Genomic DNA, 25,561 nt, shown 5'->3' on the forward strand with positions numbered 1-25,561 from the left:
ACTGTTTAGTGGGCTTTTCTGTGTTCTTGTTCATGGGATGATGCTGCTGTTGCATCTCAAACAGTATACATCTGTAAAACCAGTGGGCTCAAAACTTGACCTTTATCATTAATCTTGCTATTCCCTGATGGCCTGTAATCCACTGTGATACACTGGAGGTGGGGGCAGGGGTTGTTCTCATTCTGTTAAGAAGAAACAGAAATTATGTCTAACTTCAGAAACTGCAGCCAAACACCAAACATGCAGTCTCTTGCTCTCTTCTTCCTTCTGTGTCAGTTCCTTTCCCTATTTTATTAATGTTCTTTCTGTTCTCTACTCATCCTAAATTCTGGATGAATACAGTGCCTTTTGTGATATGACTCTGAAGCTGGGATCAGAGTAGAAACTAAAACAAAAACCATACAGCAGTATATGTTTGTCAGATCCTGTGTCTGGAAAGACCATGGCTCTGCCATTTAATTTTTATTTTTTCTTTAATTTCTTTTTTTTCTTTAATTTTTACTTTTACTCGCTTGTGTATTGGAATCTGGTTCTGCTACATCCTGGTTCTGCTGCACAAGAGAGTAAAAATAGAAATTAGCATTGTAAGATGCATTACATTCCCTGTCACTGGTAATTCAGTATTTTTCCCTGATGTCTGTTTATCTCATTTCACTTTAGATAAGTAGATGATTGTTCATAACAGCAATAGTATGCATGGTTCCAGATAATTTCACCTAACTTCTTCTCTCTTCATTAAGTTTAACACTAGTGTGTTACTAGTGTTTAACACTAGAAAAAATAACAAAATAATAAAAAGGTTGTCCAACTACTAATTCATGACCTTTTGAATACTTCTTTTTTCATTGCTGTGTCTTTAATCAAACTACTTCCAACAATGTTGTGATAGCAAGTCAGAAAGAATTTGAAGGCAAATTCTGGCCATGGATAACTGGTGGATGAAATATATGTTTTATCTTTTGAGGCATTGGGGGTATATACAACAGCTCTCTAGAGGTATATGACAGCAACAGCTTATTGTAGTCAAAGGAAATGTATCTCCTGCATGCCTTGAACATAGAGTTTTCTGAAACTGTTGCATCCATAAAGACTTTGGCATTACAATGTGTTAATATTCCTTTATAAATCTAAAACACATCTAGTGTAGACCCAGGTTGAGTATCTGCTCATTTTTAGTAGATGGAGTGTAATAAATCCCACCAATAATCCTCCATAGGCAGTTCATGATTCCGGAAACTTCAAACTTTTTTTTTTTTAATACATTTTTTTCAAACATTCTGTTTTTATTTCTAGGTTACCAGAATCAAAACGCCTAAGCAGATAGATGAGCTCATAGAAATTGAGAGTGATACTGGAACTTGGTACAGGAGGTGTTTTGTAAGAATCCGCACAGAGCTGTATGGTGTAAGTAACAACATTTCTCTTCATTCTGTAATTACCTTCTTCCTTTCTAACTAACTTTCAGAAATGAGATGGATTTGCTAAGCTCTTGCTGTTGATAGCTGCAATGGTACATTTTCCATACAACTGAAGGAATCAGGAACCCATGTAAGGTTTTGGTTTCCTGACCCAGAAAAAATGCAGATGAATCATAGAGCTTTATCCCAGCTTCAGAGGAGATAAATTCTGCATTGGTCCTCACAGAAGTGATGGGTAATGAATACATGATGATATTCATAAACAGCACTAAATAACTATGTATTAAGAATGTGGATCAATATATACAAATGGAAGATGGTGACACATGAGGAGATGAAAAATTATCAGGAGGAACATGAGCCAGACACATTAGTTAAAAATGATAAATTCACTAATAAATTGTGTACATTAATGCCTTCATAAGGCATTGTATCTGCATGTATTTTTTAGGCATGTCAAATGTTCTACTAGAAAAATATTTTAGAGCTATTTCAGATTTTAATACAAGCTTGCTGGGACTGTGCTTCTTATCCTTTTATTAATTTTTCTTTTTGTAAATTTTCTTTTTGTAAAACCAAAATTACATAGTATTTTTGAGCCTTGTAACAAAAATTGAAACCGTCCTCATTAATTAACCTTTTAAAAGTTCAAAACTATCTTTTCACAGCTATTAAAAATCTGTCATTTCAAGCTCTCTAGAACTATGATGAAGTGTTGTAAACCAAGGTTTGTCACAAAATTACTTTGTTAGGAAAAATCACATTTTCCCCAGGGAAAAGAAAAAATTCCAGAAACTGTCTACTTTTGCAATTACTGACCAAAAATGGAGCACTTGAAGACTAAAATATTATTATTTGGCATCTTACTAAATCAGTTTTTAAGGAGCTGCAGTTTGGTTGGCTCACATCCTTGTTATATCATGAGATTAGACCCTGGGTCAGTCATCATTGCATGATGTGTGTTGGGACCTCTGAGAACAGACTGCCTCTCCTCTCCTCTCCTCTCCTCTCCTCTCCTCTCCTCTCCTCTCCTCTCCTCTCCTCTCCTCTCCTCTCCTCTCCTCTCCTCTCCTCTCCTCTCCTCTCCTCTCCTCTCCTCTCCTCTCCTCTCCTCTCCTCTCCTCTCCTCTCCTCTCCTCTCCTCTCCTCTCCTCTCCTCTCCTCTCCTCTCCTCTCCTCTCCTCTCCTCTCCTCTCCTCTCCTCTCCTCTCCTCTCCTCTCCTCTCCTCTCCTCTCCTCTCCTCGAGATGAAAACACCATTCTCAGTCATTCTGCCATACCATCTCTGACCCTGTGGTAGTTCCACATTTTCCTGATATAGTGCAGGCATCAATTTCTAACCATGGTTTGTTACAACAGATCACACCATGATTGTATCCCTGTTTAATTATGAAATATAGTTTGTCTAATACTGGGAAGTGAGAAGAAAACATTTCTGAGAAAATCTCTGGTTTATTTGAGAAAGTAAACTGAAGTTGTCTAGAGATGAAGAAAGTTTGAGGTGATCAGAATAAGCCTGAATTGTAAAAAGTCCACACTGGTTACAAAAAAAATTTATATGAGACTACAATATGTTCTTCAGCTGAGAAAGCAAATCACATCCTGGCTGTATCTATCAAAAGAAGTGTGGCCAGAGAGCTGATTTGCTTTCTCTCATGCCTTGAAGAAGTAAGCAAATAAGAATCAAATATTTTCTAGCCTTTAAGAAAACTGTTCAAAATAAGTGAAGATATGTAAATAAATGTGTTTCATAATGATTTACAGATTTGGTTGACATTTATGAGATGCTTCAACTACCCAGTGAAGGATAATACGATCAAACTTACAGCTGTGTGGTTCACCCTGTCTTTTGGGTAAGAGTGGTTGAGATTAAACCATTTTTTATAGTCTTGACAGACAGAAAAATCATCTGTATGTAAATTTCTGACACTATGGTAATTTGTTTTATTCAGGATCTTTCCACAAAATGCTATGTTTGTCAGTTAGTCTGTTCTTGGTTACAAACCTGACTCATCAGGAATACCCTCTTTGAAAAACTGACATCTTCTGGTGTCAGCATATTTCAATAATTCTATATTATGGAGGATTTTATTCTGATGGAGCAACAGCTTGATCACATAAGTGTCCAAGGGAGCTGCTCATTCACACCTCACACAGATCTCCGAATGAGTGAAATTGGTGCCTGAAGTTTTTTTGTTTTTCCACAGCTACTACGGCTTATCTGTCTGGTTTCCTGATGTCATTAAACATCTGCAGTCAGACGAGTATGCATCCCGAGTGAAACACTTCCACAATGAGGAGGTCTCACATTTTGTCTTCAACTTCACACTGGAAAATCAGATTCACAGCAATGGAGAATACATCAATGACAGGTCTAGAGGTTTCCTAATATCTTGGCTTAGTTGGAATAAACAGATGCATGTTTTAAAGCTCATCCTAATAACCCAGTTTTTTCCATGAGGTAATGATAGATGGTTTTGTTACCCTTTAATGACTATTTATTTCTGTTCTTAATTTTGTATGACTCATGAGCATGAGGAGAAATGTACATGCCCATGTGGTTCCTGTGTAAGGATCCACCACGCAAACCCAGCTTCCTTGTCTTCCTGCAAAACAGACCAAAAAACCTACATCAATTTTACTTCCTTTCACAGTGGGATTCAAAGGTTTTCAGATCCAACATATGCAGTATATTGTAGGGGGCTGGGCAAAGATGTACTTTCATCTCTGTTGCTGCTCCTTTTTTAATTGATGAAAGACACTTCTGTGAACAGCCTGAACATTGGGAGGTTAGGATCTTATCACAGAAAAATGAAAACTAAACATTACCGTAAACCAATGAAAAGCATGAACAGCTCTGAAATGGGAAACACCACTCTGGCAAAGCCTTTTGTGATTTTTTTTAGCCAAAGGCAAATATATTAAGGCTATATCTGGACTTCACAAATAACTAGATAACTTAGGGGAAAATTAAACACAGCTGGTTTAGGTATCTGGTTTCTATTAAGAAATGTACAGAACAACCATGTGAATAGTCTGCTTGAAGTCATGATAATGAATAATTATTATTTCCATGCAAAAATCTGTATGTAAGTTAATAAAATTTATTATTTGTGATGATTTAGTAGTAGTACTAGTGCTTGAGTTTTGACATAAAGGTTTATATATTGAAGAAAAAAACAGCCATTATTTAATTTTCAATAGCCATAGCTTCCAAGTCCCACTCCTTTCCAGAATATAGATATTCTCCTAAAATCAAAGAACTGTCATTAACTGAGCTTGTATCAATTTAAACAGAATACTCTTGTAAAACACTAAATCTAGCACTAATTTATGTTAAATCAGTAATTTACTCTTCCAAATATGCAAATTTAATGTGCTCCTGACAGTTATTTGGGATTCACAAAATATTTTCCAGGACTATGAACCCATTTGTTATCCTTGCTTCATAAATGTTTTAATACCCTACTCACCCTCAATCTCACTGTTTCCTTCATGTTCTTTCTTAATGAGAACATCCATCAATACTTGGTTTTTTAATACATTGCTTTCCTGTTGGGTTTTAATTCAAATCATTGTGACACCAATTTTAATGTAGTCACATACTTCCTGTACAAAGTAAAAAGTGCATCAGAAGAATGTAGAACATGTAGTCTGTCATTTTTGTTTCAACTGACTAATTTAGTCACTATATTTTCTTTGTTCTCCTCTGGAACTAGTCTACATTTTAGAATGGAAAGTACTGTATGAAAAATGATAATGAGTAACTCCGGCATGATTTTAATCAGTCTGTCACAAATGAGAAATGATATAGTAACTAAAACTAATAGACTGAAAACACTATTCTTCTGACCAATACAAAAAGAGAATTCATTAGTTAGTTAGTCACTTACTGTGGAAAATACTACTAGCTTTTTCTCTCCTTTCTTATAAAGATGTGGTTCCAATGAATTTATTTGTGAGAGAATTTAATTCCTGTTCCTTTGTAGATAGCATATTTTTTGTGTTCCCATTCCTACTATTGTTCATCTTATAAGAATAATACTTAGCTGGTGACACTAGGTTTGATTAGAATAAGGTCGGGTCTGTGTTTGGAAGAAAATACTGCACTTTTTTTCCACACCTTCATGTGAAATAAAAGACATCCCAAAAATAATTATGCCAGTCCACATATTTGTTATGGTTGCTGATGTTAGCATAATCATATTATGTGATAGAATTATACTAAAAATGTCTCACTCAAAAAAGCATTGTTTTAGTCTCAGATATTGGGGTAGAAAGTTACTGTATGTAATATAATTTGTCACTGATTTTTCTATTTATATTTTGATAAAATCTAGGTGTTAAATGAGAGTCAGTAGGAAGGAGGATGTTCAGAGATAAAAATAAAAAACCTGCCAGCAAATTGTTTATGTTTTATTTAAATAGTAATTATAATTACAATTGTGTCCATAGGTACAGAATTAATGAGGACATACTTACAGTTAGATGTCTAGCTGTGTAACTGGCAATGTAACTTTTTATTCATGTTATAATCATTTTGTGAAAACAATTTTTAACACAAGTATGTTTTTCATTTGAGCCTAACCCAGTAACCAGTGTGTTCCTCTGACAAACCAAGATGCTTTTAAAAATCCTTTATTTTCACCTTGTTGGTATTAGCAAGTGTTTGTTTATTCCCAGGGACTGAATTTCTGAAGTGTAATCTCCCTGTTTCCAGGTATAATGTCAAATTACTAGCAATTGTGATTTTACAAGGCTGTCTCATGAATTTCATGACATTAGTTTTGATTGATGATTAAGGACAAGTAACAACAGCAATATTATCAAATAAATTATGTTACCAGTTTGGGCCAGTAACTATGTGTTGCTATTTATCTTACTAATTCTTCTTCTGAACAATAGTATTCTAGAATGAGTTAATCATTAATCACATCTTCAAAATGCATCAAAGGATCCATTGTTACTGGGGTTGAGTTTTTTTAGATCTGAATAGCTGCATCTGTTGCTATTTCAAAACTACAAAGGTAAATTGACAGCAATTCTTTGTATTGGGCAGGTTTATTATGATGAAGTTTAAATCAGTAACCTTTGAAGATTCACTTTTTAAGAACTGTGTTTTTGAAGACATTACTTCACTGAATACATACTTCAGGAACTGTACTTTCGTGAATACCACCTTCTACAACACAGGTATGAGAGAGAGACTCAAATGTCCATTGGTCGGCTGCATGTTTTCATCTTACATTTACAATTTCTGGATTTCTAATAAGACATACAAGAAGTCCTTCTGTATAATAATAATAGGAATAATAATTTATAAAAAGCAACTAGTTTGTTACTACAGAAAAGTGAATGGATCTCACTGCACAAGATATACTGCAGGCCTAATATTGACTCAGAAAATGAATTATTTATTTTATTCACATAATAAGTGATTTATTTTTTATCTTTGATTTCAACCATCTCTGAAGAGATTCAGTCTGGAGAGAAGAAAATGCGTTTTCTGTTTTACTGGTAGCTTTAACTATGTATTTTAATTTAGTCCAAAAGGGACTGGTGAGATACTTTGTTCTGTGTGCTTGCTGTGGCAGGGGAATCTGAGTATAGATTTCAAATTACCTAGTCTATATTCTTTCCCAATCTCCTAAGTATTGTGACAAAAATATGAATCCATATTTTCATATGTTTAAACAGAAGACATCCTCTTTCTGCAGTTTAATAAAACATAACTGAAAGTAGAACATGGCCAACTAAACTTGTTGAAAAGATGAGGCACTTCTTCCCACTTTCCTGTAACTACAGCAATCATAACAGTAACAGACCTAGGTTTCAGAGCAAGCAATGACCTTAATGTGGAAGGAAGGTATTCTTGGTTCAAGTTTATAAGGCTGACAAGAGGAATGGGAAAATAAAAAGAATATGGGGTTAGTTCTCTGGAATGGTATTGGCAGAAGAAGTAATGATATAGTGTAACTCATCTATGAAGCTGAGGATCATGAAGCCTTCTCAGAAACGAAAATCAGTTTAAACTGAATTCCACAGGAATATTTCACTTAAAGGAAGTCAAACAAAACTGACCATAATTGACAGTCTCATCAGGAAATAGAAGGCCTGATACTGAGAAAGACTGAGTCATAGAAATTTGCAGATACTGAGAGCATTTTATGCAAGACCAGCTGGTGCTGAAAGGACTTACCAAATACAGTCCAGGCAGGGTAAAATACAGTAATATAACTTCCTAATTCCAGACTTTAGTTGGTCCTTTTCAAGAACTTTGCGAATTTTTCTAGTAAGATAAAAACTATCAAAATTACCAGCAGTAACTAGTGCCCTTTTTTCAAAGCTGTGAAAGCTCCAAGTGGTCATTAAATTTGCTTGAACTTGAAATATTTTTAATCAAAAGTTGTACATGGATTTGGCTGTTAGCTGAAATTATTCTTTTTCTTCTTTCCACAGATTTCGAGCAGTATAAATTTGTTGACAGTGAATTGATAAATTGCACATTTTTTCACATCAGGACAGGATGCCAGATTTCTTTTGATGATGACTACAGCGCCTACTGGATCTACTTTGTTAATTTCCTTGGAACTTTGGCAGTGTTACCAGGAAATATTGTGTCCGCTCTCCTGATGGATAGAATAGGACGGTTAACAATGCTAGGTAGGGGCTTCACTCTGGTACAGGGAACATCAAAAGTAATGTGTCCTCTTTTCAAGGAATTTGGCTAGAGAAATGAAAAACATTCTTTCTGCAGATATGTAATTTATGTGCCAGCATAAATCTGTTTTTAAAAGCCCCCAGTTTTGAAACTCTAGGGAAAAAAAGGGATCTGTAGCCACCTCTACTTGCTTTTCCACAGATATTACAAGACCATAACCTAGGCATTTAGAATGAGATTTTGGAGACTGATGACCATTGGTTTATCTTTGCTCCAGCTTAAAGGAAAGAAAGGTGTGGGCAGGTGACCCTCAGCTAGTGGAGCAGCTCCTGGAAAGTATCAGCTGTTCTTTGTCTGTGATCTATTTTGCATAGGAACACAGTTGAAAGGTGTCTCCTATGGACTGTCTACAATAAGAAATCTGTTTTCAATTTACTTAAATAACTATGTGGTAGTTCATTGTCTTTATTTTCTAGGACAATATCTCTATATAAACATATATAGAGATTTTAATGGGTATATATATACACATTAAAATAAATGCAGCGTTTTTATTATAATATATGAACAGGTTTCATGTAATTGCAAAAGATGATGAACAAAGAATAATGGGAGTAGTTTTGCTCAGGCGTCTTGCTTTGGGAATTCAAAGAGTCTTCCAACTTAATATTTTGTGATATATTTTGATATGTGAGAAGTCATATTTTTTTCTGTAACCTCCTTTCTTCAACATTTGTCTTTCTGTCTGGCCTTACCAGTAGAGGAGATCTCTTCAGTTTTTAACTCAAATATTTGGGTCACTTATTTAGCTACACTGTGTGCATAGAAATATTAGACAAAACAAAGGTTATTCTTTAAATACAATTCCACTACATGTTTCTTTCACCTGCCTTGTACCTAGGTGGTTCCATGGTTCTTTCTGGCATCAGCTGTTTTTTCCTGTGGTTTGGGACCAGTGAATCCATGATGATAGGTATGCTGTGTCTCTACAATGGCCTCACCATCTCAGCATGGAACTCTCTAGATGTCATTACTGTGGAGCTGTATCCTACAGACAGAAGGTATGTGCAGATACACCTCCCCTAAACTCACTGAAACTATGTACCATCAGAAATGGCAAATAGAAATTATTTTGTATGGGCCTTACAGAGTTAGTGATGTTTTGAGAGGGCCAAATTAATAATATTTCCTATGAAAAGCAAAGGGAAACAATGAGGAGTTTTGAGCAATTTAGTATGTATTTTGCATCAAATATCTCCTAATCAGGAAAATACCATAAATGTAGTTTCATTTGAAAGCAGAAGGTCTAACAGCTACTCTCATTTAAAACACAGCTAATATTTCTGAAAACAATAATAGAGTATCTTTGAGTTTCCTGTAGTTTAACTGTATATAAGGACAGTAGTTTGTCCAAACCAGAAATACAGCTGCATTTGACTGTTGACTGTGAAATGGTGGGAATCATGATAAAAATCACTCTCGGAACCACCCTGTGCTGCTAATCAGTCTGCTATGAATTTGTATGCAGGGCATCTAGGAATGTACATTAAGTGGGTAAAAACTATCTTGGGCACTGCTCTTGACTCTTCAGAGCTCTTGCAGGAAATCTCAGGACAATTTTCAAATCCTGCATTGCTGCTAGATGACATGGGTTGGGTTTTTTTTCAGATAAAGGGCACTTTTTAATCCTGGCCTTATGTCAATTAATGGATAAAGGAAGAACTGTTGGGTCATATTCTGTTGTATGGGGAGTGCAAAAATGTCAAAGCTGTGCTTTAATAGACTTGAATACTTCTCCTCTTTCAAATCCCTAAAAATATTTAAGTAAAATTGCCCAGATTCCTAAAAAAGGACATTGTATCCTTTCCCTTGTTGCAGTGCTAATTATTATGTAATTCACTACATATTTGAAATATTTCCAGTTTATGAATCAATGATGCCTTACTGGCAAGTGTAATTTTTTGTAAAGGAGTTACTCTTGTCTTAAACGTTAACATTTAATCTCTGTCCATTAAGAGATTTAGAAAAGTGTAGACTGGTGTCACAGTTTGATGCTGGCATAATGCCAGAGGCCCTATGAAAATACACCTTCCCAAAAAATTGCTGTGAGATGCAATCAGGAACAGAGCAGAGCAGGCCCAAGCTTAATAACAAAGGGAAAAAAACTTTATTAAACTACTACTACTATAAAAGACACACACACTAAATCCAGGATGAAAACCTTTCAAAACATTCCTCCTTCCCCCACTCCAATTCCAACAAAACCACAGTGAGACACAACTCGGACCCTCAATCAGGTTCCCACCCTTCAGTTAATCAATACTCAGTCCATCAAGGAGAGAGGAGCCTCTCCTGTGCCATAGACCTCCCAGGAAACAGTTGCCACTTCTTGTGTTTCCATGTCACACATGGCAACCGCCCAGAGAAAATCTGCCAGCGTGACACTCTCTTTTCTGTGTCACAGAGCTCTCACCACCATGCATTGCATGGACAGACTGCCCATAGGGTGCGGCATTGGTTTTTGTTGTCCCCGGCTGCACGCGGCTCTTGGGAGCCCGGCTGTGGCGCAGCTTCCACATGCTGCCGGGGTTTTCTGCCGCGGGTTCCCGGACACGGCTCCGTGTCCCGGGCGCATGGGCTGGTCAGCCACTGTAACCGTGCGCTAGGGATCCGGTAAAGAGGTAAGGAATTTGTCCATTTACTCCGTGCTGGGCAGGAACGGTTTATTGGTCACGTGGCGCAGTTTGATGGAAAGACGCGACTGCTCCCGACACTCGCATGGGAGAAAATGGTGCCTGGGTGCCGGCAGGGTAGGGTTTTATGGAGGGGCGGGGCGAGAGGATCCACGGCCTGCTGGCCAATAGGGGCAGCTGCCATGGCAGTGATGTCAGCAACAGCGACCGACCGAGACGGCGCTGGGGCGGTTCCTGGGTCCCTGGGCTAATGGGGATGCGGGATCAGGGTGACTGGCACGGAACTCTCTGGCCAGGATGGGGAGTGGTTACAGGAGTGGCGTCAGGGACGCTCCAATGGCAGCCTCGGAGTGAGTAACTGCGGAGGAGGGAACACGGGGGATGCGCAGGATTACAGAATCTGGCTATCTAACATAAATTAAAAATCCCTAATCTAAGCCCAAACCCTAGGATGCAACAATAGGGCTCCTTAAGAATGCTTTGCCAAGAACCAAAAGAACAACATTTGTCCTCCCCTGGGGCCAAGGGTCTCAAGAACAGAGATCTTCTTCTGCACTCCTGCACTTGCAGCTGCTGAAGCAGGTCACTGCCACTTTCTTGGCTCTAACCATTGCATCCCCCTAAAAATGCAGTCTCTGTTGCAAGAGAGATTGGTTCAGTCTATGGCTATACAAGAAAAGTCCAGCCAAAAGCCACTCCATCATCTCCTCCCATATAGAATTCTTTTCCCCATCTTCTGACGTCTCAGTCCCAGACTGTCTCCTTTCTCTTCCACATTAAAGAGGAATAGTGTTTTGTAAAGCTTTCTTTTCTCAGGAAAGGGTTAAAAGTCTCAGGCTCCCAGGACTAGGACAGCTGAGATCTCACAGCAGGCTGCCAAACTCCCACACTCCAAGGCTGGGCACTTGTCTCCCCTCCGCAGCTCTGTTTTCTCTGCAGCGATTTCCAGGTGCCTCCAGGCTCTCTGTCTCTTCCTCTCTGTGGGGGGGCTGCCTGGGACACCTCAGTGCTCCTCTGCTCTTCGGTCCTGGGGAGCCAGCCTGGTTCCTTTCCCTTCACCCCCTGCCCCCTTCTCCCTCTGGGGCTCCGGCCTACCTCTCCCAGGCCGCATGGCTTCCCCTTCCCCACCCAGCCTGTGGCCAGGCAGGGGAGGTCTGCACTGACTCTGACTGGAACTAAAGAGACAGTTCCTCTGGGAGTCCTTGCTTTTAACCCACTGTGTTCTCAGAGGCGTGTCCATGCCTTCAGTGGTCAGTTCAAATGCCAATATCCAACCCTGACCACTCATTGGTTTGACTACCAACTTCCTGAGAAAATTCACTTCCATGTCAAACCATGACAACTGGCTTCCCTGTTTTCCTTTCACTGTCTTTTTAAAATTATGTGCTTCTTCAGACAAGAAATTGATGTCCACAGGAGACATCAATTATATTGTATCAAGTAACGACATTAGTCTATTTATGAATCCCAAGCACTAAGCGTTAATATTAAGTGCTAGTGTTTTTAATACACCTCAGGAAATTGCTCTTCTGGCAAGAATTCTTCCACCATCCAAATGCTATGATATAATTCTAATAAATATCCTGTAGAAATTACCATCTTTTGTGTATTCCTGAATATAACAGCCACATATGTTTTCCTAAAATTAAGTAAAGTAATTGGAAAAGTCATTGCTGTTAATGGAAAAAAAAATACTAGGAATTATAAAAAGAATGTAATTTATATTTATCTATATATATCTATACAGATGTTAAGGCATCTGTAGTTGTATCTAATGGTTGTTTTTCATAGTTTCTACTAGCTTTGGGATTATAGCAATTTCTTACTCATCTTTTCTCTATTTAAAAATCTTTTGTATGCAAGAATAACTATGCAGAAACAGAAACTTAATTGAAGCTGAGTTGTTTTTTACAACAAACCAGAGAAAAAAAACTTGTCTCTTTGAATTATGAGTACAAAAAGGTTGACGGGTGAAAGTACCTGTGCCTGGAAAGACATTGTTGACATACGCTGTAGATGAGGCTTTTTCCCAGAAGTTCTGATAGTGATGGAACCATGACTGCTAGTTTTTGCCAGCTTGGTTATTATAAGTAAACACCCAATTCAAGATAATTTTTTAGACTGGGGCAAAGCTACTTCTTGTTTTGTAGAACTTTTTGAAAATTAATACCTTCAGGGACTCAAATAACTTGCTTACAAGAATTTTTTGTCTGTTTTTTTTTTTTTTTTATCCAGACTAGCTTCAGTTTAACAACCAGCATTGCTCACCTCTCATAGTCCTGGCTTTCCTTCTCAGACTCCTGTGATCTCCATAACCAGGCACAGCTTACCTCTAGGGCTGAACAGCCTTTCTTGGCATTTGTGTAACATGAATCTTCCTGATCCGCTTTTGCATATGAAATCCTTCGTACTTAAGATGATCTCTTTTGCTACAAAGCAAAAGCAAAACAAATTCCAGAGTGAATCTGGTCCTGAAACTGGCTTCCAGATTCTCCTGTAAAGGGAATCTAAATACAAAATCCTTGCTCAATCTGTCAGTATTTAATACTATTTTCTTACAGCCTATGAGTGAGTGAAATGACCATAATTGTGCAGCAAAGGGTAGCTGGAGGTTGGGCTCAAAGATAGGTGGGTGGAAGGAGGCCAGTTCATGCTACCATGCACAAGAGGCTGGAATGGGTAGCCCCTCCTTTTCCTCCTCTTGGAGACCAGCCAGTTGCTGAACTGTAGGGGCTTTGCCAGTGTCGTGCAGTATAATATGAAAGGTGTTTCATAAATTGTACTCTAGGTATTTAGGGATCATACTGGCTTTTAGCCAGGTAGGAGTGTGGTGAACAGTTTGGCAATGTGCACTCTATGTGATACAGAGCACACATTTCAGTTTATTCTTCATCAGTTATGGTTGCTTCAAAATCTTGACAGATTTAGATTCTGTATAAATTCACACTCATCTACATATTTGTATTTTAGTTTACTGATCCCTAGAATTGTGGTAACTACATAGTTTGTCCTACTTTCTTGATGAGTACTGCCAAATTTTATGCTATTTTAGGTTAGCTTTTGCTTTCACGTTCTTCATAAAACCTCAGCTGGTTTGTACAACTGCTGTAATAGATATTAGAGGATGTATAGATTTCAAATGGTTCTCAAGTAGATTATGACATAGTGTTAAAATGGAAAATAATGTTACTAATGTTATAAGTGGATTTCTGTCTTCTAGATGATATATATATGAAGTAATTAATAATATTTTGATAATATTCTACCATTTTTTAAATTTTTCAATACACAATTTTTAAAAGACACTCATGATAGCTAGATATAAACTAGCTAGAGATTTCCAACAAGCAAGTAAATTAATACAACTCAAGAATGTAAAGAACTTACATTTTTCTCTTGTCTCTTCTCTTCTCTTGCCTTTTACCTTATATTCTTAATGGACTCTGCTATCCATCAGGAGAGGAAATCTGTAGACTGGAGTGTGTGACACCAAAAATTCCAGTCACTGAGCATTTTAGAAGGAGGAATGGGTTGGAAGTGTAACTTCAATACAGCTATAGGTACCTAGCACTCCAGCAGCATAAACCTGAAGGTGCTAACCTGAGCACCTAGAAAATATGAAATGCATGCTTAAAGACCATTTTGTTAGCTTTATGTGACTTGCTTGCATCGTATGCAAATTCTGTGACAGGAGTAGGGATTTTATCCTTTCTTCTGACAGCACTCCATTCTCTTAACCCTGAAACTGTTTTCTCATGTTGCAGTCCCCAGTCTTATTCACAGTGCATCTTCCAATTTCTCTAGCAGATGAGGGAAACTAAGTTTTCTTCACTACATCTATATTTTACCCTCAAGCCCTCTTTGTTCTCTGCATTGGCAGAGTGATGCGGAAAAAAAATATTGTGTGATGAGGTAATTGCAGCTTGTGTTGTAATGTGTGTGCCCAAGGGGCCTGCAATAACACTGCACAGTTTCTCAGCTCTGCATGTAGTATAAATATGGATGGAAGAAAGCTTAAGCTCTCTGAAGAAGGAACTTTAGGACCTTTTTATTACTTTAAAAAGCAATTTTTACTTTCACATAAGTGGTAGGTATCTTCTTGTGAACTTGGGAAGCACTAGCATTATAAGCCAAGATTCTCATCAGGGAGATGATACAACAAATAACTAAAACCTAAATAGAAAGTGGAATAGAAATAGATCATTTTCCACATAGAGAATAAATCATATTGTATCAGATAACCTACAATTCATCATTTTTCTATGGCTGCCATAAATGTGAGTTTGAATCTTGTCCAGGAATACTTAGAATTCAAAGTGAGCCATAAAATTAAGTTACCCTGTTTTGCCTTTTTTTAATGCCTCTGAAAAAATTCATAAGGATTTGGCCACAATTAAGAAATAAGTCTCCTATCTTCAGTTCATGATTTTTAATTTTTTCACTTCTTCTTGAACCCTTAGGATCTATGCCCAGAGCAATAAATATTATTCTCACAGTATCTTATCTTCAAATTTGTATTAGTATGGATGTCAGAAGAGAAACTTTCTATTCTTTTGAGTCATAATAGTATTAATTGACTCACAGTAGATTTCCTGACAGCTATTTTCTACTCTCATCCTGTGGATATAGTTCGACTGCATTTTGCTGAAATTTTAAAGTTTTTAAGGCATGACCTGCCACACCTATGCCTTTTGCAGTAGTCCAAGGAAGGAAGGTAAATTATATGGTTTTACTTGCACAGTAAGCACTATAATTGATCAAGCCATGAACTACATAATATGTAGTTCTGTACGAATTTTTTAAGAGAATATAAAAATATCTGGACATAGAAAATTGTCCATAGAACATTTGGATATTCTGTTTTAATACTTTACATATTATCAATTCTGACAAAATTTTGTTGTAACTTGCTGGTTTTGTAAATTGATCTGGCAAGAAAGATAACAAATATTTGTGCTACACATTAAGTATCACTCTGCTGCAGGACAATGAAGTTTTTAGATATTTTATCAGCAGTGGAAAATTGGATCTGAAGTATTTTATTTAGGAATACAAGCACCTGGTCTAAGAAGAACATATGTGGCAATCAGGAAACAAGCTCTTCTAATCTAAAGGCTTGGATAATCCCTCTATTTTTAACTGTTTGGACTCTTGCCATCTTTATGTGGACCTTGGATGAAAGGAAGCTAAGCATTTTTCTTTGTCACAGCTTTCTCAGCAGCAGAAGTAAAATACATTGTGGAAAATTCCTTTTCAGTAACATCCAGCTTTCTCTTAATGCTGACATTTTTATAAAAGACATTTGTATTTTTCTCCTATCAATACTAAATTCTGTATCTGGGGGGTTTTTAAAGACAATCCTAAATTGATTAACCAGCATTTTCTTGCTGAAAAGACTGAAAGACTTCAGTGAACTCTCTAGCTGGACAAAGGATTCTTGTTACTTATGACTGGTCTCCCTTGACCAGTAATGAGGATTACTCATGAAGTCAACATGACATTTTTGTGCAAATGTTTGTCCAATAATTGATCAACACAAAGAAAATGGGTGTGTATATATAAATCGTCCTATTCCCTTGGAATTTTTCACTTAATTTGTTCATCATGCTAAGATGATATATCACATAACTGTAATCATTTGCTGACACTCTTGCACTTTCCTCAAACACTGTAACAGAGACTGTACTAACGCTGCAAGAGACTATAGTCATACACATGTGTGATTTTTGCATATTTATTTCCTGGATATTTTTATTTCCCAGGATTCAGGAGAATTAATTATAAAAGCATGAATTAATACAGATTTTAAAGTTTGAATCACAAACCAGTGTTCTAAGAAGGATGTTTAAAAAAAGGAAGAATTTGCTACCCCTAGTGCTCCATAATGGTTTGACACCTTGTTCTGACTGTAAGTACAAACACATTCAAAATTGAAAGGTATAAAGGTATAAGATTAAACAGTGACAGTGCTTTTCAGGTACATGTTGTAACAGCAATTTACTTAAGCCTGTTAAAATCTTATTGTTCATGCCAATTACGTGCTTATTTTAGGCAAAAGGACATACCTGAAATCTGCTTAAAGATTAAAAGATTGAACTTCTGGGTTGTTCATTTTTTAATTATCAGGACAGTTAAGGGCGATAAAATGAGCTTACTTTTTCTTACTTTTATTTGTTTATATTTTGATAACACTAATGGGACTAGACTAATAAAACCCCCTCACAATCAGCAAAATTCTATAAGCTCAATTTACAAACCGAACTGGATTTAAGTGCAAAAAATTACCTTAATTTTGTTCAGACAGAAGAGGTATTGTATGTATTACAAAATTACTTTAGAACCCGATATAGTAATGTTGGGTATATAACAATAATAGATCTAAAGAACAGTGGCATCAGAGACTAGAACATGAAAAAAAATGGTTCAATTGCTCAGAAAATTGTATTCAGACCACTGTCATAACTAGTTGATATAAGCAGCTAACATCTGTGAAACAGCTTACCTTTCTTTATAAAGTAATATAAAACAACACTAAACATAAGTAAAATATCCCCATATGTTTCGTGCTATTGTTTTTCCAAAAATTTCCTACCTGCATTTATCTGAATTTGTTTTAGCTGGATCTGTGTATTCTTTGGGGAGTTCTGGTATCTCTGAATATACTGAGGCTGTTGATGACTAGGCGTCTACTTTCTATATGGGTTTTTTTCTGTTTCTGTTATTCGAAGTTAAGTTTGATTTTACATCAACATTGACAACCAAGAAAATCATATTTATGTGCAGACTCTGATCACTACCAGTCACCACCATAACTTTAGAAGTACTTTCTGTGAGTAAATAGGTGGACATTAGAACCATTCTGACTTTTTTCCTTTCCTTCTTCCCTTGAGTTCTTCTGAAGAGCTGCAATCTCTTGTTATCCTATCACATAAACTCAGTTTTCCAGTCCAGCTGTGTTGTCTTTAACCTCTTTCCACCTGCATGCAATACAGCCTATTTTAACAAAGTCCTTTCCTCTTCAAGAGTTTCCTGCCTGCATGCTTTGCACAGCTCTTCAGAAGGACCTTGACAGGCTGGAGATTTGGTCAGAGAAGAGCCATCTGAAATGCAACAAAGACAAATGCAGGGTCCTGCACCTCAGGAAGAATAACAAGTACAGGATGGAGACAGACCTGCTGGTCTAAAATGACCCTGTTTGAGCTTTGAGGTTGGACCAGGTGACTCACTATGGCCCCTTTCAACCTTACCCACTCTGTGATTTTGTGAACCCTACAAGATCCATCAGTCTGGGGCTCCTTCCCTCTCAGTAGCTACACCCCATCCTGGGTCATATTCCTCCAGATATTTTGGGCTTTATATGTCCCTGGAGCACAAATGTTTCCATGCTAGACATTTGCTTGTTTTCTCTTAGGCTTTGGAAATTCACCCCAGTAGGATGGCTCTTCTTTGCGTCCTTCAGTGTATCTCATGCTCCTCCTTCAGACCCATTCCTCCAAAGGTCATGCTTAGAATGGGCAGGTTTTAACTTGCTCGTTTCTCCTCTGAGGAAGGCATTTTCAAGGAGCTGCTGCAAATGTTTCTCTGTCAGATATTTCCAAACACAACACTTCCCCAAATGTCCTCATCTGCTGCTCTCAGCAATGTGCTCTCTAGCAGCCCTCAGAGGTCCTGGCTGCTGGAGGATTGTAATTTTCAAAATTGTTATGTCCAGGGTGTGCATGTTTAGGTTTCCTTGACACTAAGTATTTTGCAAAAGTACTGCAGGTTCAAGCAAATATATATAAAACAAATAAATAAGGACTTTGAACATGTAAGAGACATATCTAGGTCTCTTCTACTTGTTTTTTCCCCCAGATTTTTTTGATAGTTTCAACTCTGCTGTAGAAGTGACCAGTCTCTTTTTCTTTAGATACTGCCAATACTTAGTGTCATACACTATCTGGATGGATGCCATACTTTACACAAAGAGGAATTGTGCTTACTTCAGACAAAACAGTAATTTCTTTGCTAAATATCAGACATTTCAAAGAGATTAAAATACTGCTGGGGAGTGCAAGAGACATATTGCCAAACTAATAATACATAAATATATAATCATCCAGTTAAAAAAAAAAAAGAAATTTGTGTTTTGTCCCAGATTCAGAAAAGACACAATGCACAAAGCTGACACTAGAACACTATCAACTCTTCTGAATTTTCTTTTATAACATTTTATGTAAGGAAACTGACTTTGGTCTGCAACAACGGAAAGTAAATATTTAACGTAATGGAAAAAAACTATTTGAAGGTGTATTAATTAGTATGTTACATGTCTTAATTCTATTCTGCAGACATTATTTTAAGTTATTTAAGAATTCAACAGGAAAGGCACCATTATTTCAAAATGACACATTCTGAATCTTGTTCAGATTGTGGAGTTGATTTTGTGGGTTAACTAGGATTATGTTTCTTAGAGAAAACCACAGTATTTTAGAAACATACAAGAAGCATCTAGACCTAGTCATAATTCTTTTGATGAAGGGTCCTCAAATATACCAGGACTGGTATTATTCTGAAGCACAGTATCCTGGACAGGGTATGGACAGTGCTGAAAGCCTGTATATCCTGGTCACCTCTCCTAGACTGAAGCTTTTATCTCTCCCTTAGCATACAGCTTGGAAGCATGACACCAAAAGACCTAACTGATCTACGCTATTGAGATACAGATTTGCCAAAAAGCAGAGGAGGTAAACTCTGACACTCTGGGCTGTGGCCAGGTCAGTCAGTTGCTACAGACAGAGGATCTCTCATGCCTTGATATAATCATTTGCAGTTTTCAAAATCAAAAATCTGTTCTGCAAAGTGCATTGAGACATTATATCCTTGCTCTCAGCTCTCAGCTAGGGTCAAGTGTTCTTCAAGTTGATTCTCTTGGCTCCTCTTTAGTAGCTCCAGTAGAAGCTTTTCAAACTTCCTAGGATTTCAGTCTACATCTGAGCATGAGACTTCTTCCTTTCTCTCACAGGTGCTTCAGTAAAATAAGTAGAGCCCTTTTAAGTCACTTAGATCACTAGCATTTCTCTTAATTTCTGTTGTTTAGACTAGGGCTTTTAATTGCAGAGCAAACAAGAAATATTTTGTTCTGAAAATTAGAACAATTATCTTCTCGATTTTTTAAAATTTTATCCCAGCAAACACAATATGAGTTCCTCATAGACTTTCTCTCTTTAATTTCTAAGAGAGCTGAGAAATGTTAGAGATTCTACCATTACACAGATATCTGTTAGGAAACTTTTGGTAGGGCAAGCTTATTCCTGCATCAATGAATCATACAGTCATGTCAAAGCACAATTTAAATTGTGGCAGTTTGCATAAGACACCTATGCAAGAGTTACAAAATAATAAAAATACTTCAGACTACTAAAATGACATCACTGTAATGCAAGACTCCACCTGAATTACCACTGTCATACTTTCTGTTGGCAATCTATTTCCTTTTTCTTTTGTCCGAAGTTTTTAGATACACCCAACAAGATTTTAGATACCCTGTCTTCTTTACCTCTAATAGATGAACATTCATTAATACTGGAAGTCTCATTAGCCTTTGAAAAAGCACTGTTTCAACATGTCTACTGTCGCTGTTGAGCAGAGAACTCCAAATTAGAAGGCAAAGAGAATGAACTCCGATTTATTTCAAATGCACTGCTCTATATATAGAGAACATTGTGAGGACCAATCTCATTGGTCTTAGAGTAAAAACATCTCATACACTGGTGTGCAGTGAATGACACACGGTGGCAGAACATATCTATAAACAATGTGAACAACAAGATAGATTAGAGAATCATTTACATTCTTTCCCAGCTGTTTCCCAGGCTCTTGCCTGGTTAGAAAACCTTTCTCTTTCTCTCTGAGTGAGCTGAGAATATCCACAGTGTACCACCTGTAAGAAACTCAATTTTAAATCAGTACCCTACAATGATCATCCTTTAATTCTGATTAATAATCATCACACAGATGATGAAGCAGTTCTCCTTTGGGAGCTACTTGACATGTCTGCTCTCCTAATGTAGCCATTTAAGTCTTACTGAATTTCCATTTGCAAGTTTCATGTTCAGCTACAGAGGTGCAAACACACCTGTTCAGTCATTCATTTCACATTTTGATCCCTGAGGCAGAAGAATGAATTGCCTCAATGAAATACTGTAGCAGTTGAGCTTTAATTTCTCATTTTAAATAAGAGCACAGAATATGAGCACAAAATTCTTATTGGCATAAATTTTGTTTAAGCTATTGGGGCTGTACTGATTTATTTGTGCCGAAGATATGTCTCTTTCACTTGTATTTTAACTTTCTTCTGTTTCCTCTTCTAGGGCAACAGGCTTTGGCTTTCTGAATGCACTATGCAAAGCTGCAGCTGTACTTGGAAACCTAATATTCGGTTCCCTTGTTGGTATCACCAAAGCAATACCTATTCTCCTTGCTTCTACTGTTCTAGTATGTGGAGGTCTGGTAGGACTTCGGCTTCCTGATACAAGAACCCAGGTGTTGATGTAACTGGAAAAAACATTCACTATTTATTTCCTTCTTTGTACAAATGCCATTCTCCTGACGGATGGTGCAAAGGCTTCAGATTCTCAACACATAGTAGAGTGCTCAAATGCCAGAAATCAAACTCAAAAGATACTTTGGAGTAGCAGAGATTTAGCAACCTCTGTATGAAAGTTTTAAATTTCACTTTTGTTTGCTTGCATACTTTGTTATTCAAACCCATTTCACCTTGAAGTGCAACGCTACCTCTTAAAACAGTTTTGGTGTCATATCCAGGAAGGTAAAAACCATACTGATAATTAGATATTTAAAATGCAAGCAGTCAGATTATTTCAAAAACACATGCTAAATTTGGCCATGACATTATGAGGTTTAGTAACAGTACAGACATGCAAGTCAATTACTTAGCAGTATTGGTGCAGGGAATGTTAATGTATCAGTGCATGCAACATTTAGCAGGAAACTCAACTGATTGCATCAGTACTGGGAACAGTGACCTTCTGCAGCTGTGCTTAGGTGATAAAAACTTGTGGCAATGACTCTTCCTTGGGAAACATTTTTAGGCAGATTCAATCTAAGCAAAGATTACCAACTGCACCCCATACTGACTGAGGAGAAGGCAACAACTACTGCAGGGAATTTAAAAGTCCATATAGGTATGCAACAGAGAGAATAACAAAATCAACATTTTCACTTTTTGCTGCTGATGTTCCAGAAAACTTTTGTTTTATTCTCACTTGTGGCATCTGGATTATTTTTTCCCATTTAAATAAGTGAATTTGTCTTATTCCAGGAATGAATGAATGCAAATAGTTTTGCTGTTGTTAGTAACAAAAAGGAAGAATCAGACCATTGAACTATATGATAAGGATGATACTTTCAGAGGTTTATTTGAAGTTTATATATGTAAAGTCCTTAATTCTTTTCATAGTTTCTACACTTCTTAATATAACCATTTTCTCAGCTAATTTTTAATAGTTCCAGAAATGTCTGACCACTTAATGCTTTCAAATATATCTTTGAAAAGCCACTAAGAAATAAACCATGGCAAGGCTGCAGGGAAGGCTTTTATTAGACCAAGTGCATAGATGGAAAGCAAATGGTAGTAAATACATTCCTTCTATGCTGTAGACTGTTCAGATTACTGGAAAATTCCCCATCAGTCCTAATGCTATGCAAAAAGTTATGGGATCTCTTTAAAATATCAGCATTGCAAATTTAATACAGATACATTTATAAAATCATCAAAGAAAAGGGGCAGGTCCTCTGAAGACAAAAACTGTCATTGCTTTCATTGGAGCCAAGACAACTTGTATCTGCTGATTAACTATCTGCAGTTTCAAGTGTGAACTAACAAATTTGCTATAAAAGATATGGAACTTTTTATTCAGTATTTTTTTCTAATTATATCTGACAGCATTTATTAGGTAGATGAAACATTGCAAAGCAACTAAGCTTTCAAATAAGGTCATCATATAGTAAGCTAGACCTTTTTTCATTGATTTTTCTCTTGCTCTTAGATGTGAACTTGGATTTAGGTAGTAATATGTGGCACTGCAGTCTTTATCAGTTATCATCTTTGTCATATTAAAAGAATCAGTAAAAGTCTATGTAAGAAGATCATTCAACATATTTATAGCTCACTGTTTAATCTACTGATTCTAGAAGTGACATTTTCAGCTACTAACAAATACCTCTGCTACACATTGTAGTACAAAAAATGTTAGCCCAAGATGCTGTTTTCTCCTATGAAATGAGAAAATTGGCAAAATTTAAAAAGCATGAATATGGAAAACTGGGGGCATTATTTTGATGTTGGTACTTTAAAAAAAATTAGCAAGTGTTTATTTTAGATGAAGATATTTGAGATTAAATATTTTATGTTTAAATCTGACTTAGATATGTCTCTTAAATTTCTAAATTATGCCAATAAATGAGGAAGAATTATTTTTCACTAAGGCCTAGAAAAAAATTCTGGCGTTAGTTTTGTATCTGTGGCCTTTTTTCCACTATTCATAGCCTTAATATTATTTTAAGGCTTTTTTCTACAATTAATATTATATTTTAGCCCTTTTTCTCTGTGCAATTCATAAGTAGCACATGTTTAACTCCTTGCACATACTGCACAAGTTATTTTGAAATCTGAAGCCTCTGTACATATTTAGAGTAAACACCAACAACAATGGTAAAATATTGCTTTGTGTTGCTATACACTGTCCTCTTGCAGTAGTATATTCTGTCCATCTCTGCATGTAATTCCCATAACACTCAGATACAACACTTTATACCTTCTGACCAGCTTGAAGGAAATGGGTCACAGAAAAATAATATTCAGCTTTTGAGGGCTGTGATTCAAGTTGAACACTCTAAAATCTCCTGACATGTAAAATTATGTTGATTTCTGTGTGTTGGTCTTATCAAAAATCCTGACTATATCATAGGTCTGGGATTAAGTCTGGATGAAATGAAATGTAGCAACAGGAATTAGCAGAGATTTTTTTTAAATGGACACTGCATGGTCCAGAATTATAAAGTTCTAAGGTAGAAAAAAGAAAAAATAATAATGGGTAGGAATTGGGAGAGTAAGTAAATGAAAGAGATGAACAAAGAAAAAAAACAAGAATAATTCCAATATATGAAACAAAACCTAAAGGTAGAATTTTCCCAGATGGTAAGCTAGCTGGCTCAACAGACTTGAGCTAGTGTGCAAGCCAACATCAAAGTTGTTTGAATATTAAATAGCTTTTGCTTGAGCACAGTAAAGATTTATCTCATAAAAACAAAAAAGTGAATGCAATTTCATGCTATAAGTAACTTTGTGAGATATGTGAAATCCACAGACTGGAACAGAAATCTATGGCAATCTGGATCCAAATGTTACTCACATTATAAGCAAAAGTAATTTGACAAGTCTTCAGCAATTCCATCTTTTCTTTCAGCCTCCAAGGCAATCACAGATAATAAATATTGAACAGAAGGATCTGCACTTTCTTTCTATGTCTGTTCGCTTACATGTCACACAAAGAATCACTTAGTGGCATGGCTAGATTCCTAATACAGACAGAAGCAAACTTGATAGCATTTGTGTATTACAGTTGTAAACCGTATGTAATCAAATCTGCTTATTTGTTTGTTTTGTTCACAGAACTTACTGACTGCTAACTAGAAATCCCTGTCAGTCTAAACTGAAGTAGGATATAACATCCAGGAATTTTCTGTGCAGCTGAAAAGCTTATCCCAACAGCAGCAATAACAAAAAGCACAATGGCCCCTGAAAATACAAAAGACTTACAGCATTTATAATGTTGTTAACCATAACAGTCAAATATTTTGAAATTTGGAAACTGTCCACAAAAGAGACCACATGTTTTCATTTTTGGCAAGGAAATTTTTTTTTAATTAGTTTTACTCCTTACAGGTTGTCTGACAGTAGAACTTGACTTAGCAGACTCTAATTTCTTGAAAGCACCTTATTTATCATTTTAGTACACTTTAACCAGCTTGGTTATGTTCATGCTAGCACACTTCTGCTTGGAAGCATGCACTACAACATTTGGCAACCACTGCATTGGTTGTTGAGTACAGGCTCCTAGAAAGGGAACTAGGAACAGGTGTTCACGGTGGAGCGCTTAACAGGATTGGTAGTGAATGACCTACTGAGAAACCTTCCTCTCAGCTTGATTTTAACCAGTTCCCTTACAGAGTTGTGTACTATAAAAGCTAGGCACTGATGAAATAGAGTTACCCCTCCTTTCTGATGGCTCTAGTAGTCTACTCCTCCTTTATCGTTTTAGGAATATGGGTCAAAGTTAAGATTCCTAACTCAAGCTCTGCTTGCTTTCTCTTTCTGCCATTCCATTCATTCATTCATTCCATCCCAAATTACTTTTCTTGCTAGGGGACCAGCCTTAAAGAAAATTAAAACTTTCTCACCTGCATCTGACTTCCCAGTAACATTCAGTAAGAAATTTTGTTACATATCTTTTGCATTTTGGTTATAACTTTTTAAAACAATATGTAAAGCAGCCTTAGAAGTCCTTCTGCATGTGTATCTCACCTTTTGAGACAGCCAGACTCCACATTTCCCTGCCTATTGAGAAGGCTGACCTAATACAAGGAGAGGTGTCCTCTCAGAATAGCCCCTGTTGACCTCCTGATTTGAGGGAATCTTCTTGCCTGTGCACTTAGCTCAGCTCCATTTGAAGGAAATTATAATCTGTATTATTTTTTTCTTTTTTCTACCACTGTGGAGCCTTATC

At 36.7% G+C, this 25,561-nt stretch overlaps 1 protein-coding gene across 1 annotated transcript in view; it reads left to right on the top strand.

The window, feature by feature from the left end:
- Window positions 1-21,358, top strand: part of SV2C (synaptic vesicle glycoprotein 2C) — a 75,743-nt gene extending 54,385 nt beyond the window's left edge. Inside the window, exons 6-12 of the mRNA XM_053931655.1 lie at window positions 1,294-1,404; window positions 3,183-3,271; window positions 3,626-3,790; window positions 6,478-6,611; window positions 7,878-8,081; window positions 8,981-9,140; window positions 21,125-21,358. Of these exons, the coding sequence (XP_053787630.1) occupies window positions 1,294-1,404; window positions 3,183-3,271; window positions 3,626-3,790; window positions 6,478-6,611; window positions 7,878-8,081; window positions 8,981-9,140; window positions 21,125-21,308 (1,047 nt within the window). The 3' untranslated portion in view covers window positions 21,309-21,358. The remainder of the gene's footprint in view (window positions 1-1,293; window positions 1,405-3,182; window positions 3,272-3,625; window positions 3,791-6,477; window positions 6,612-7,877; window positions 8,082-8,980; window positions 9,141-21,124) is intronic.
- Window positions 21,359-25,561: the final 4,203 nt, after the last annotated feature.

Source organism: Vidua chalybeata, chromosome Z, assembly GCF_026979565.1.
Source record: "Vidua chalybeata isolate OUT-0048 chromosome Z, bVidCha1 merged haplotype, whole genome shotgun sequence".
NCBI lineage: Eukaryota > Metazoa > Chordata > Aves > Passeriformes > Viduidae > Vidua > Vidua chalybeata.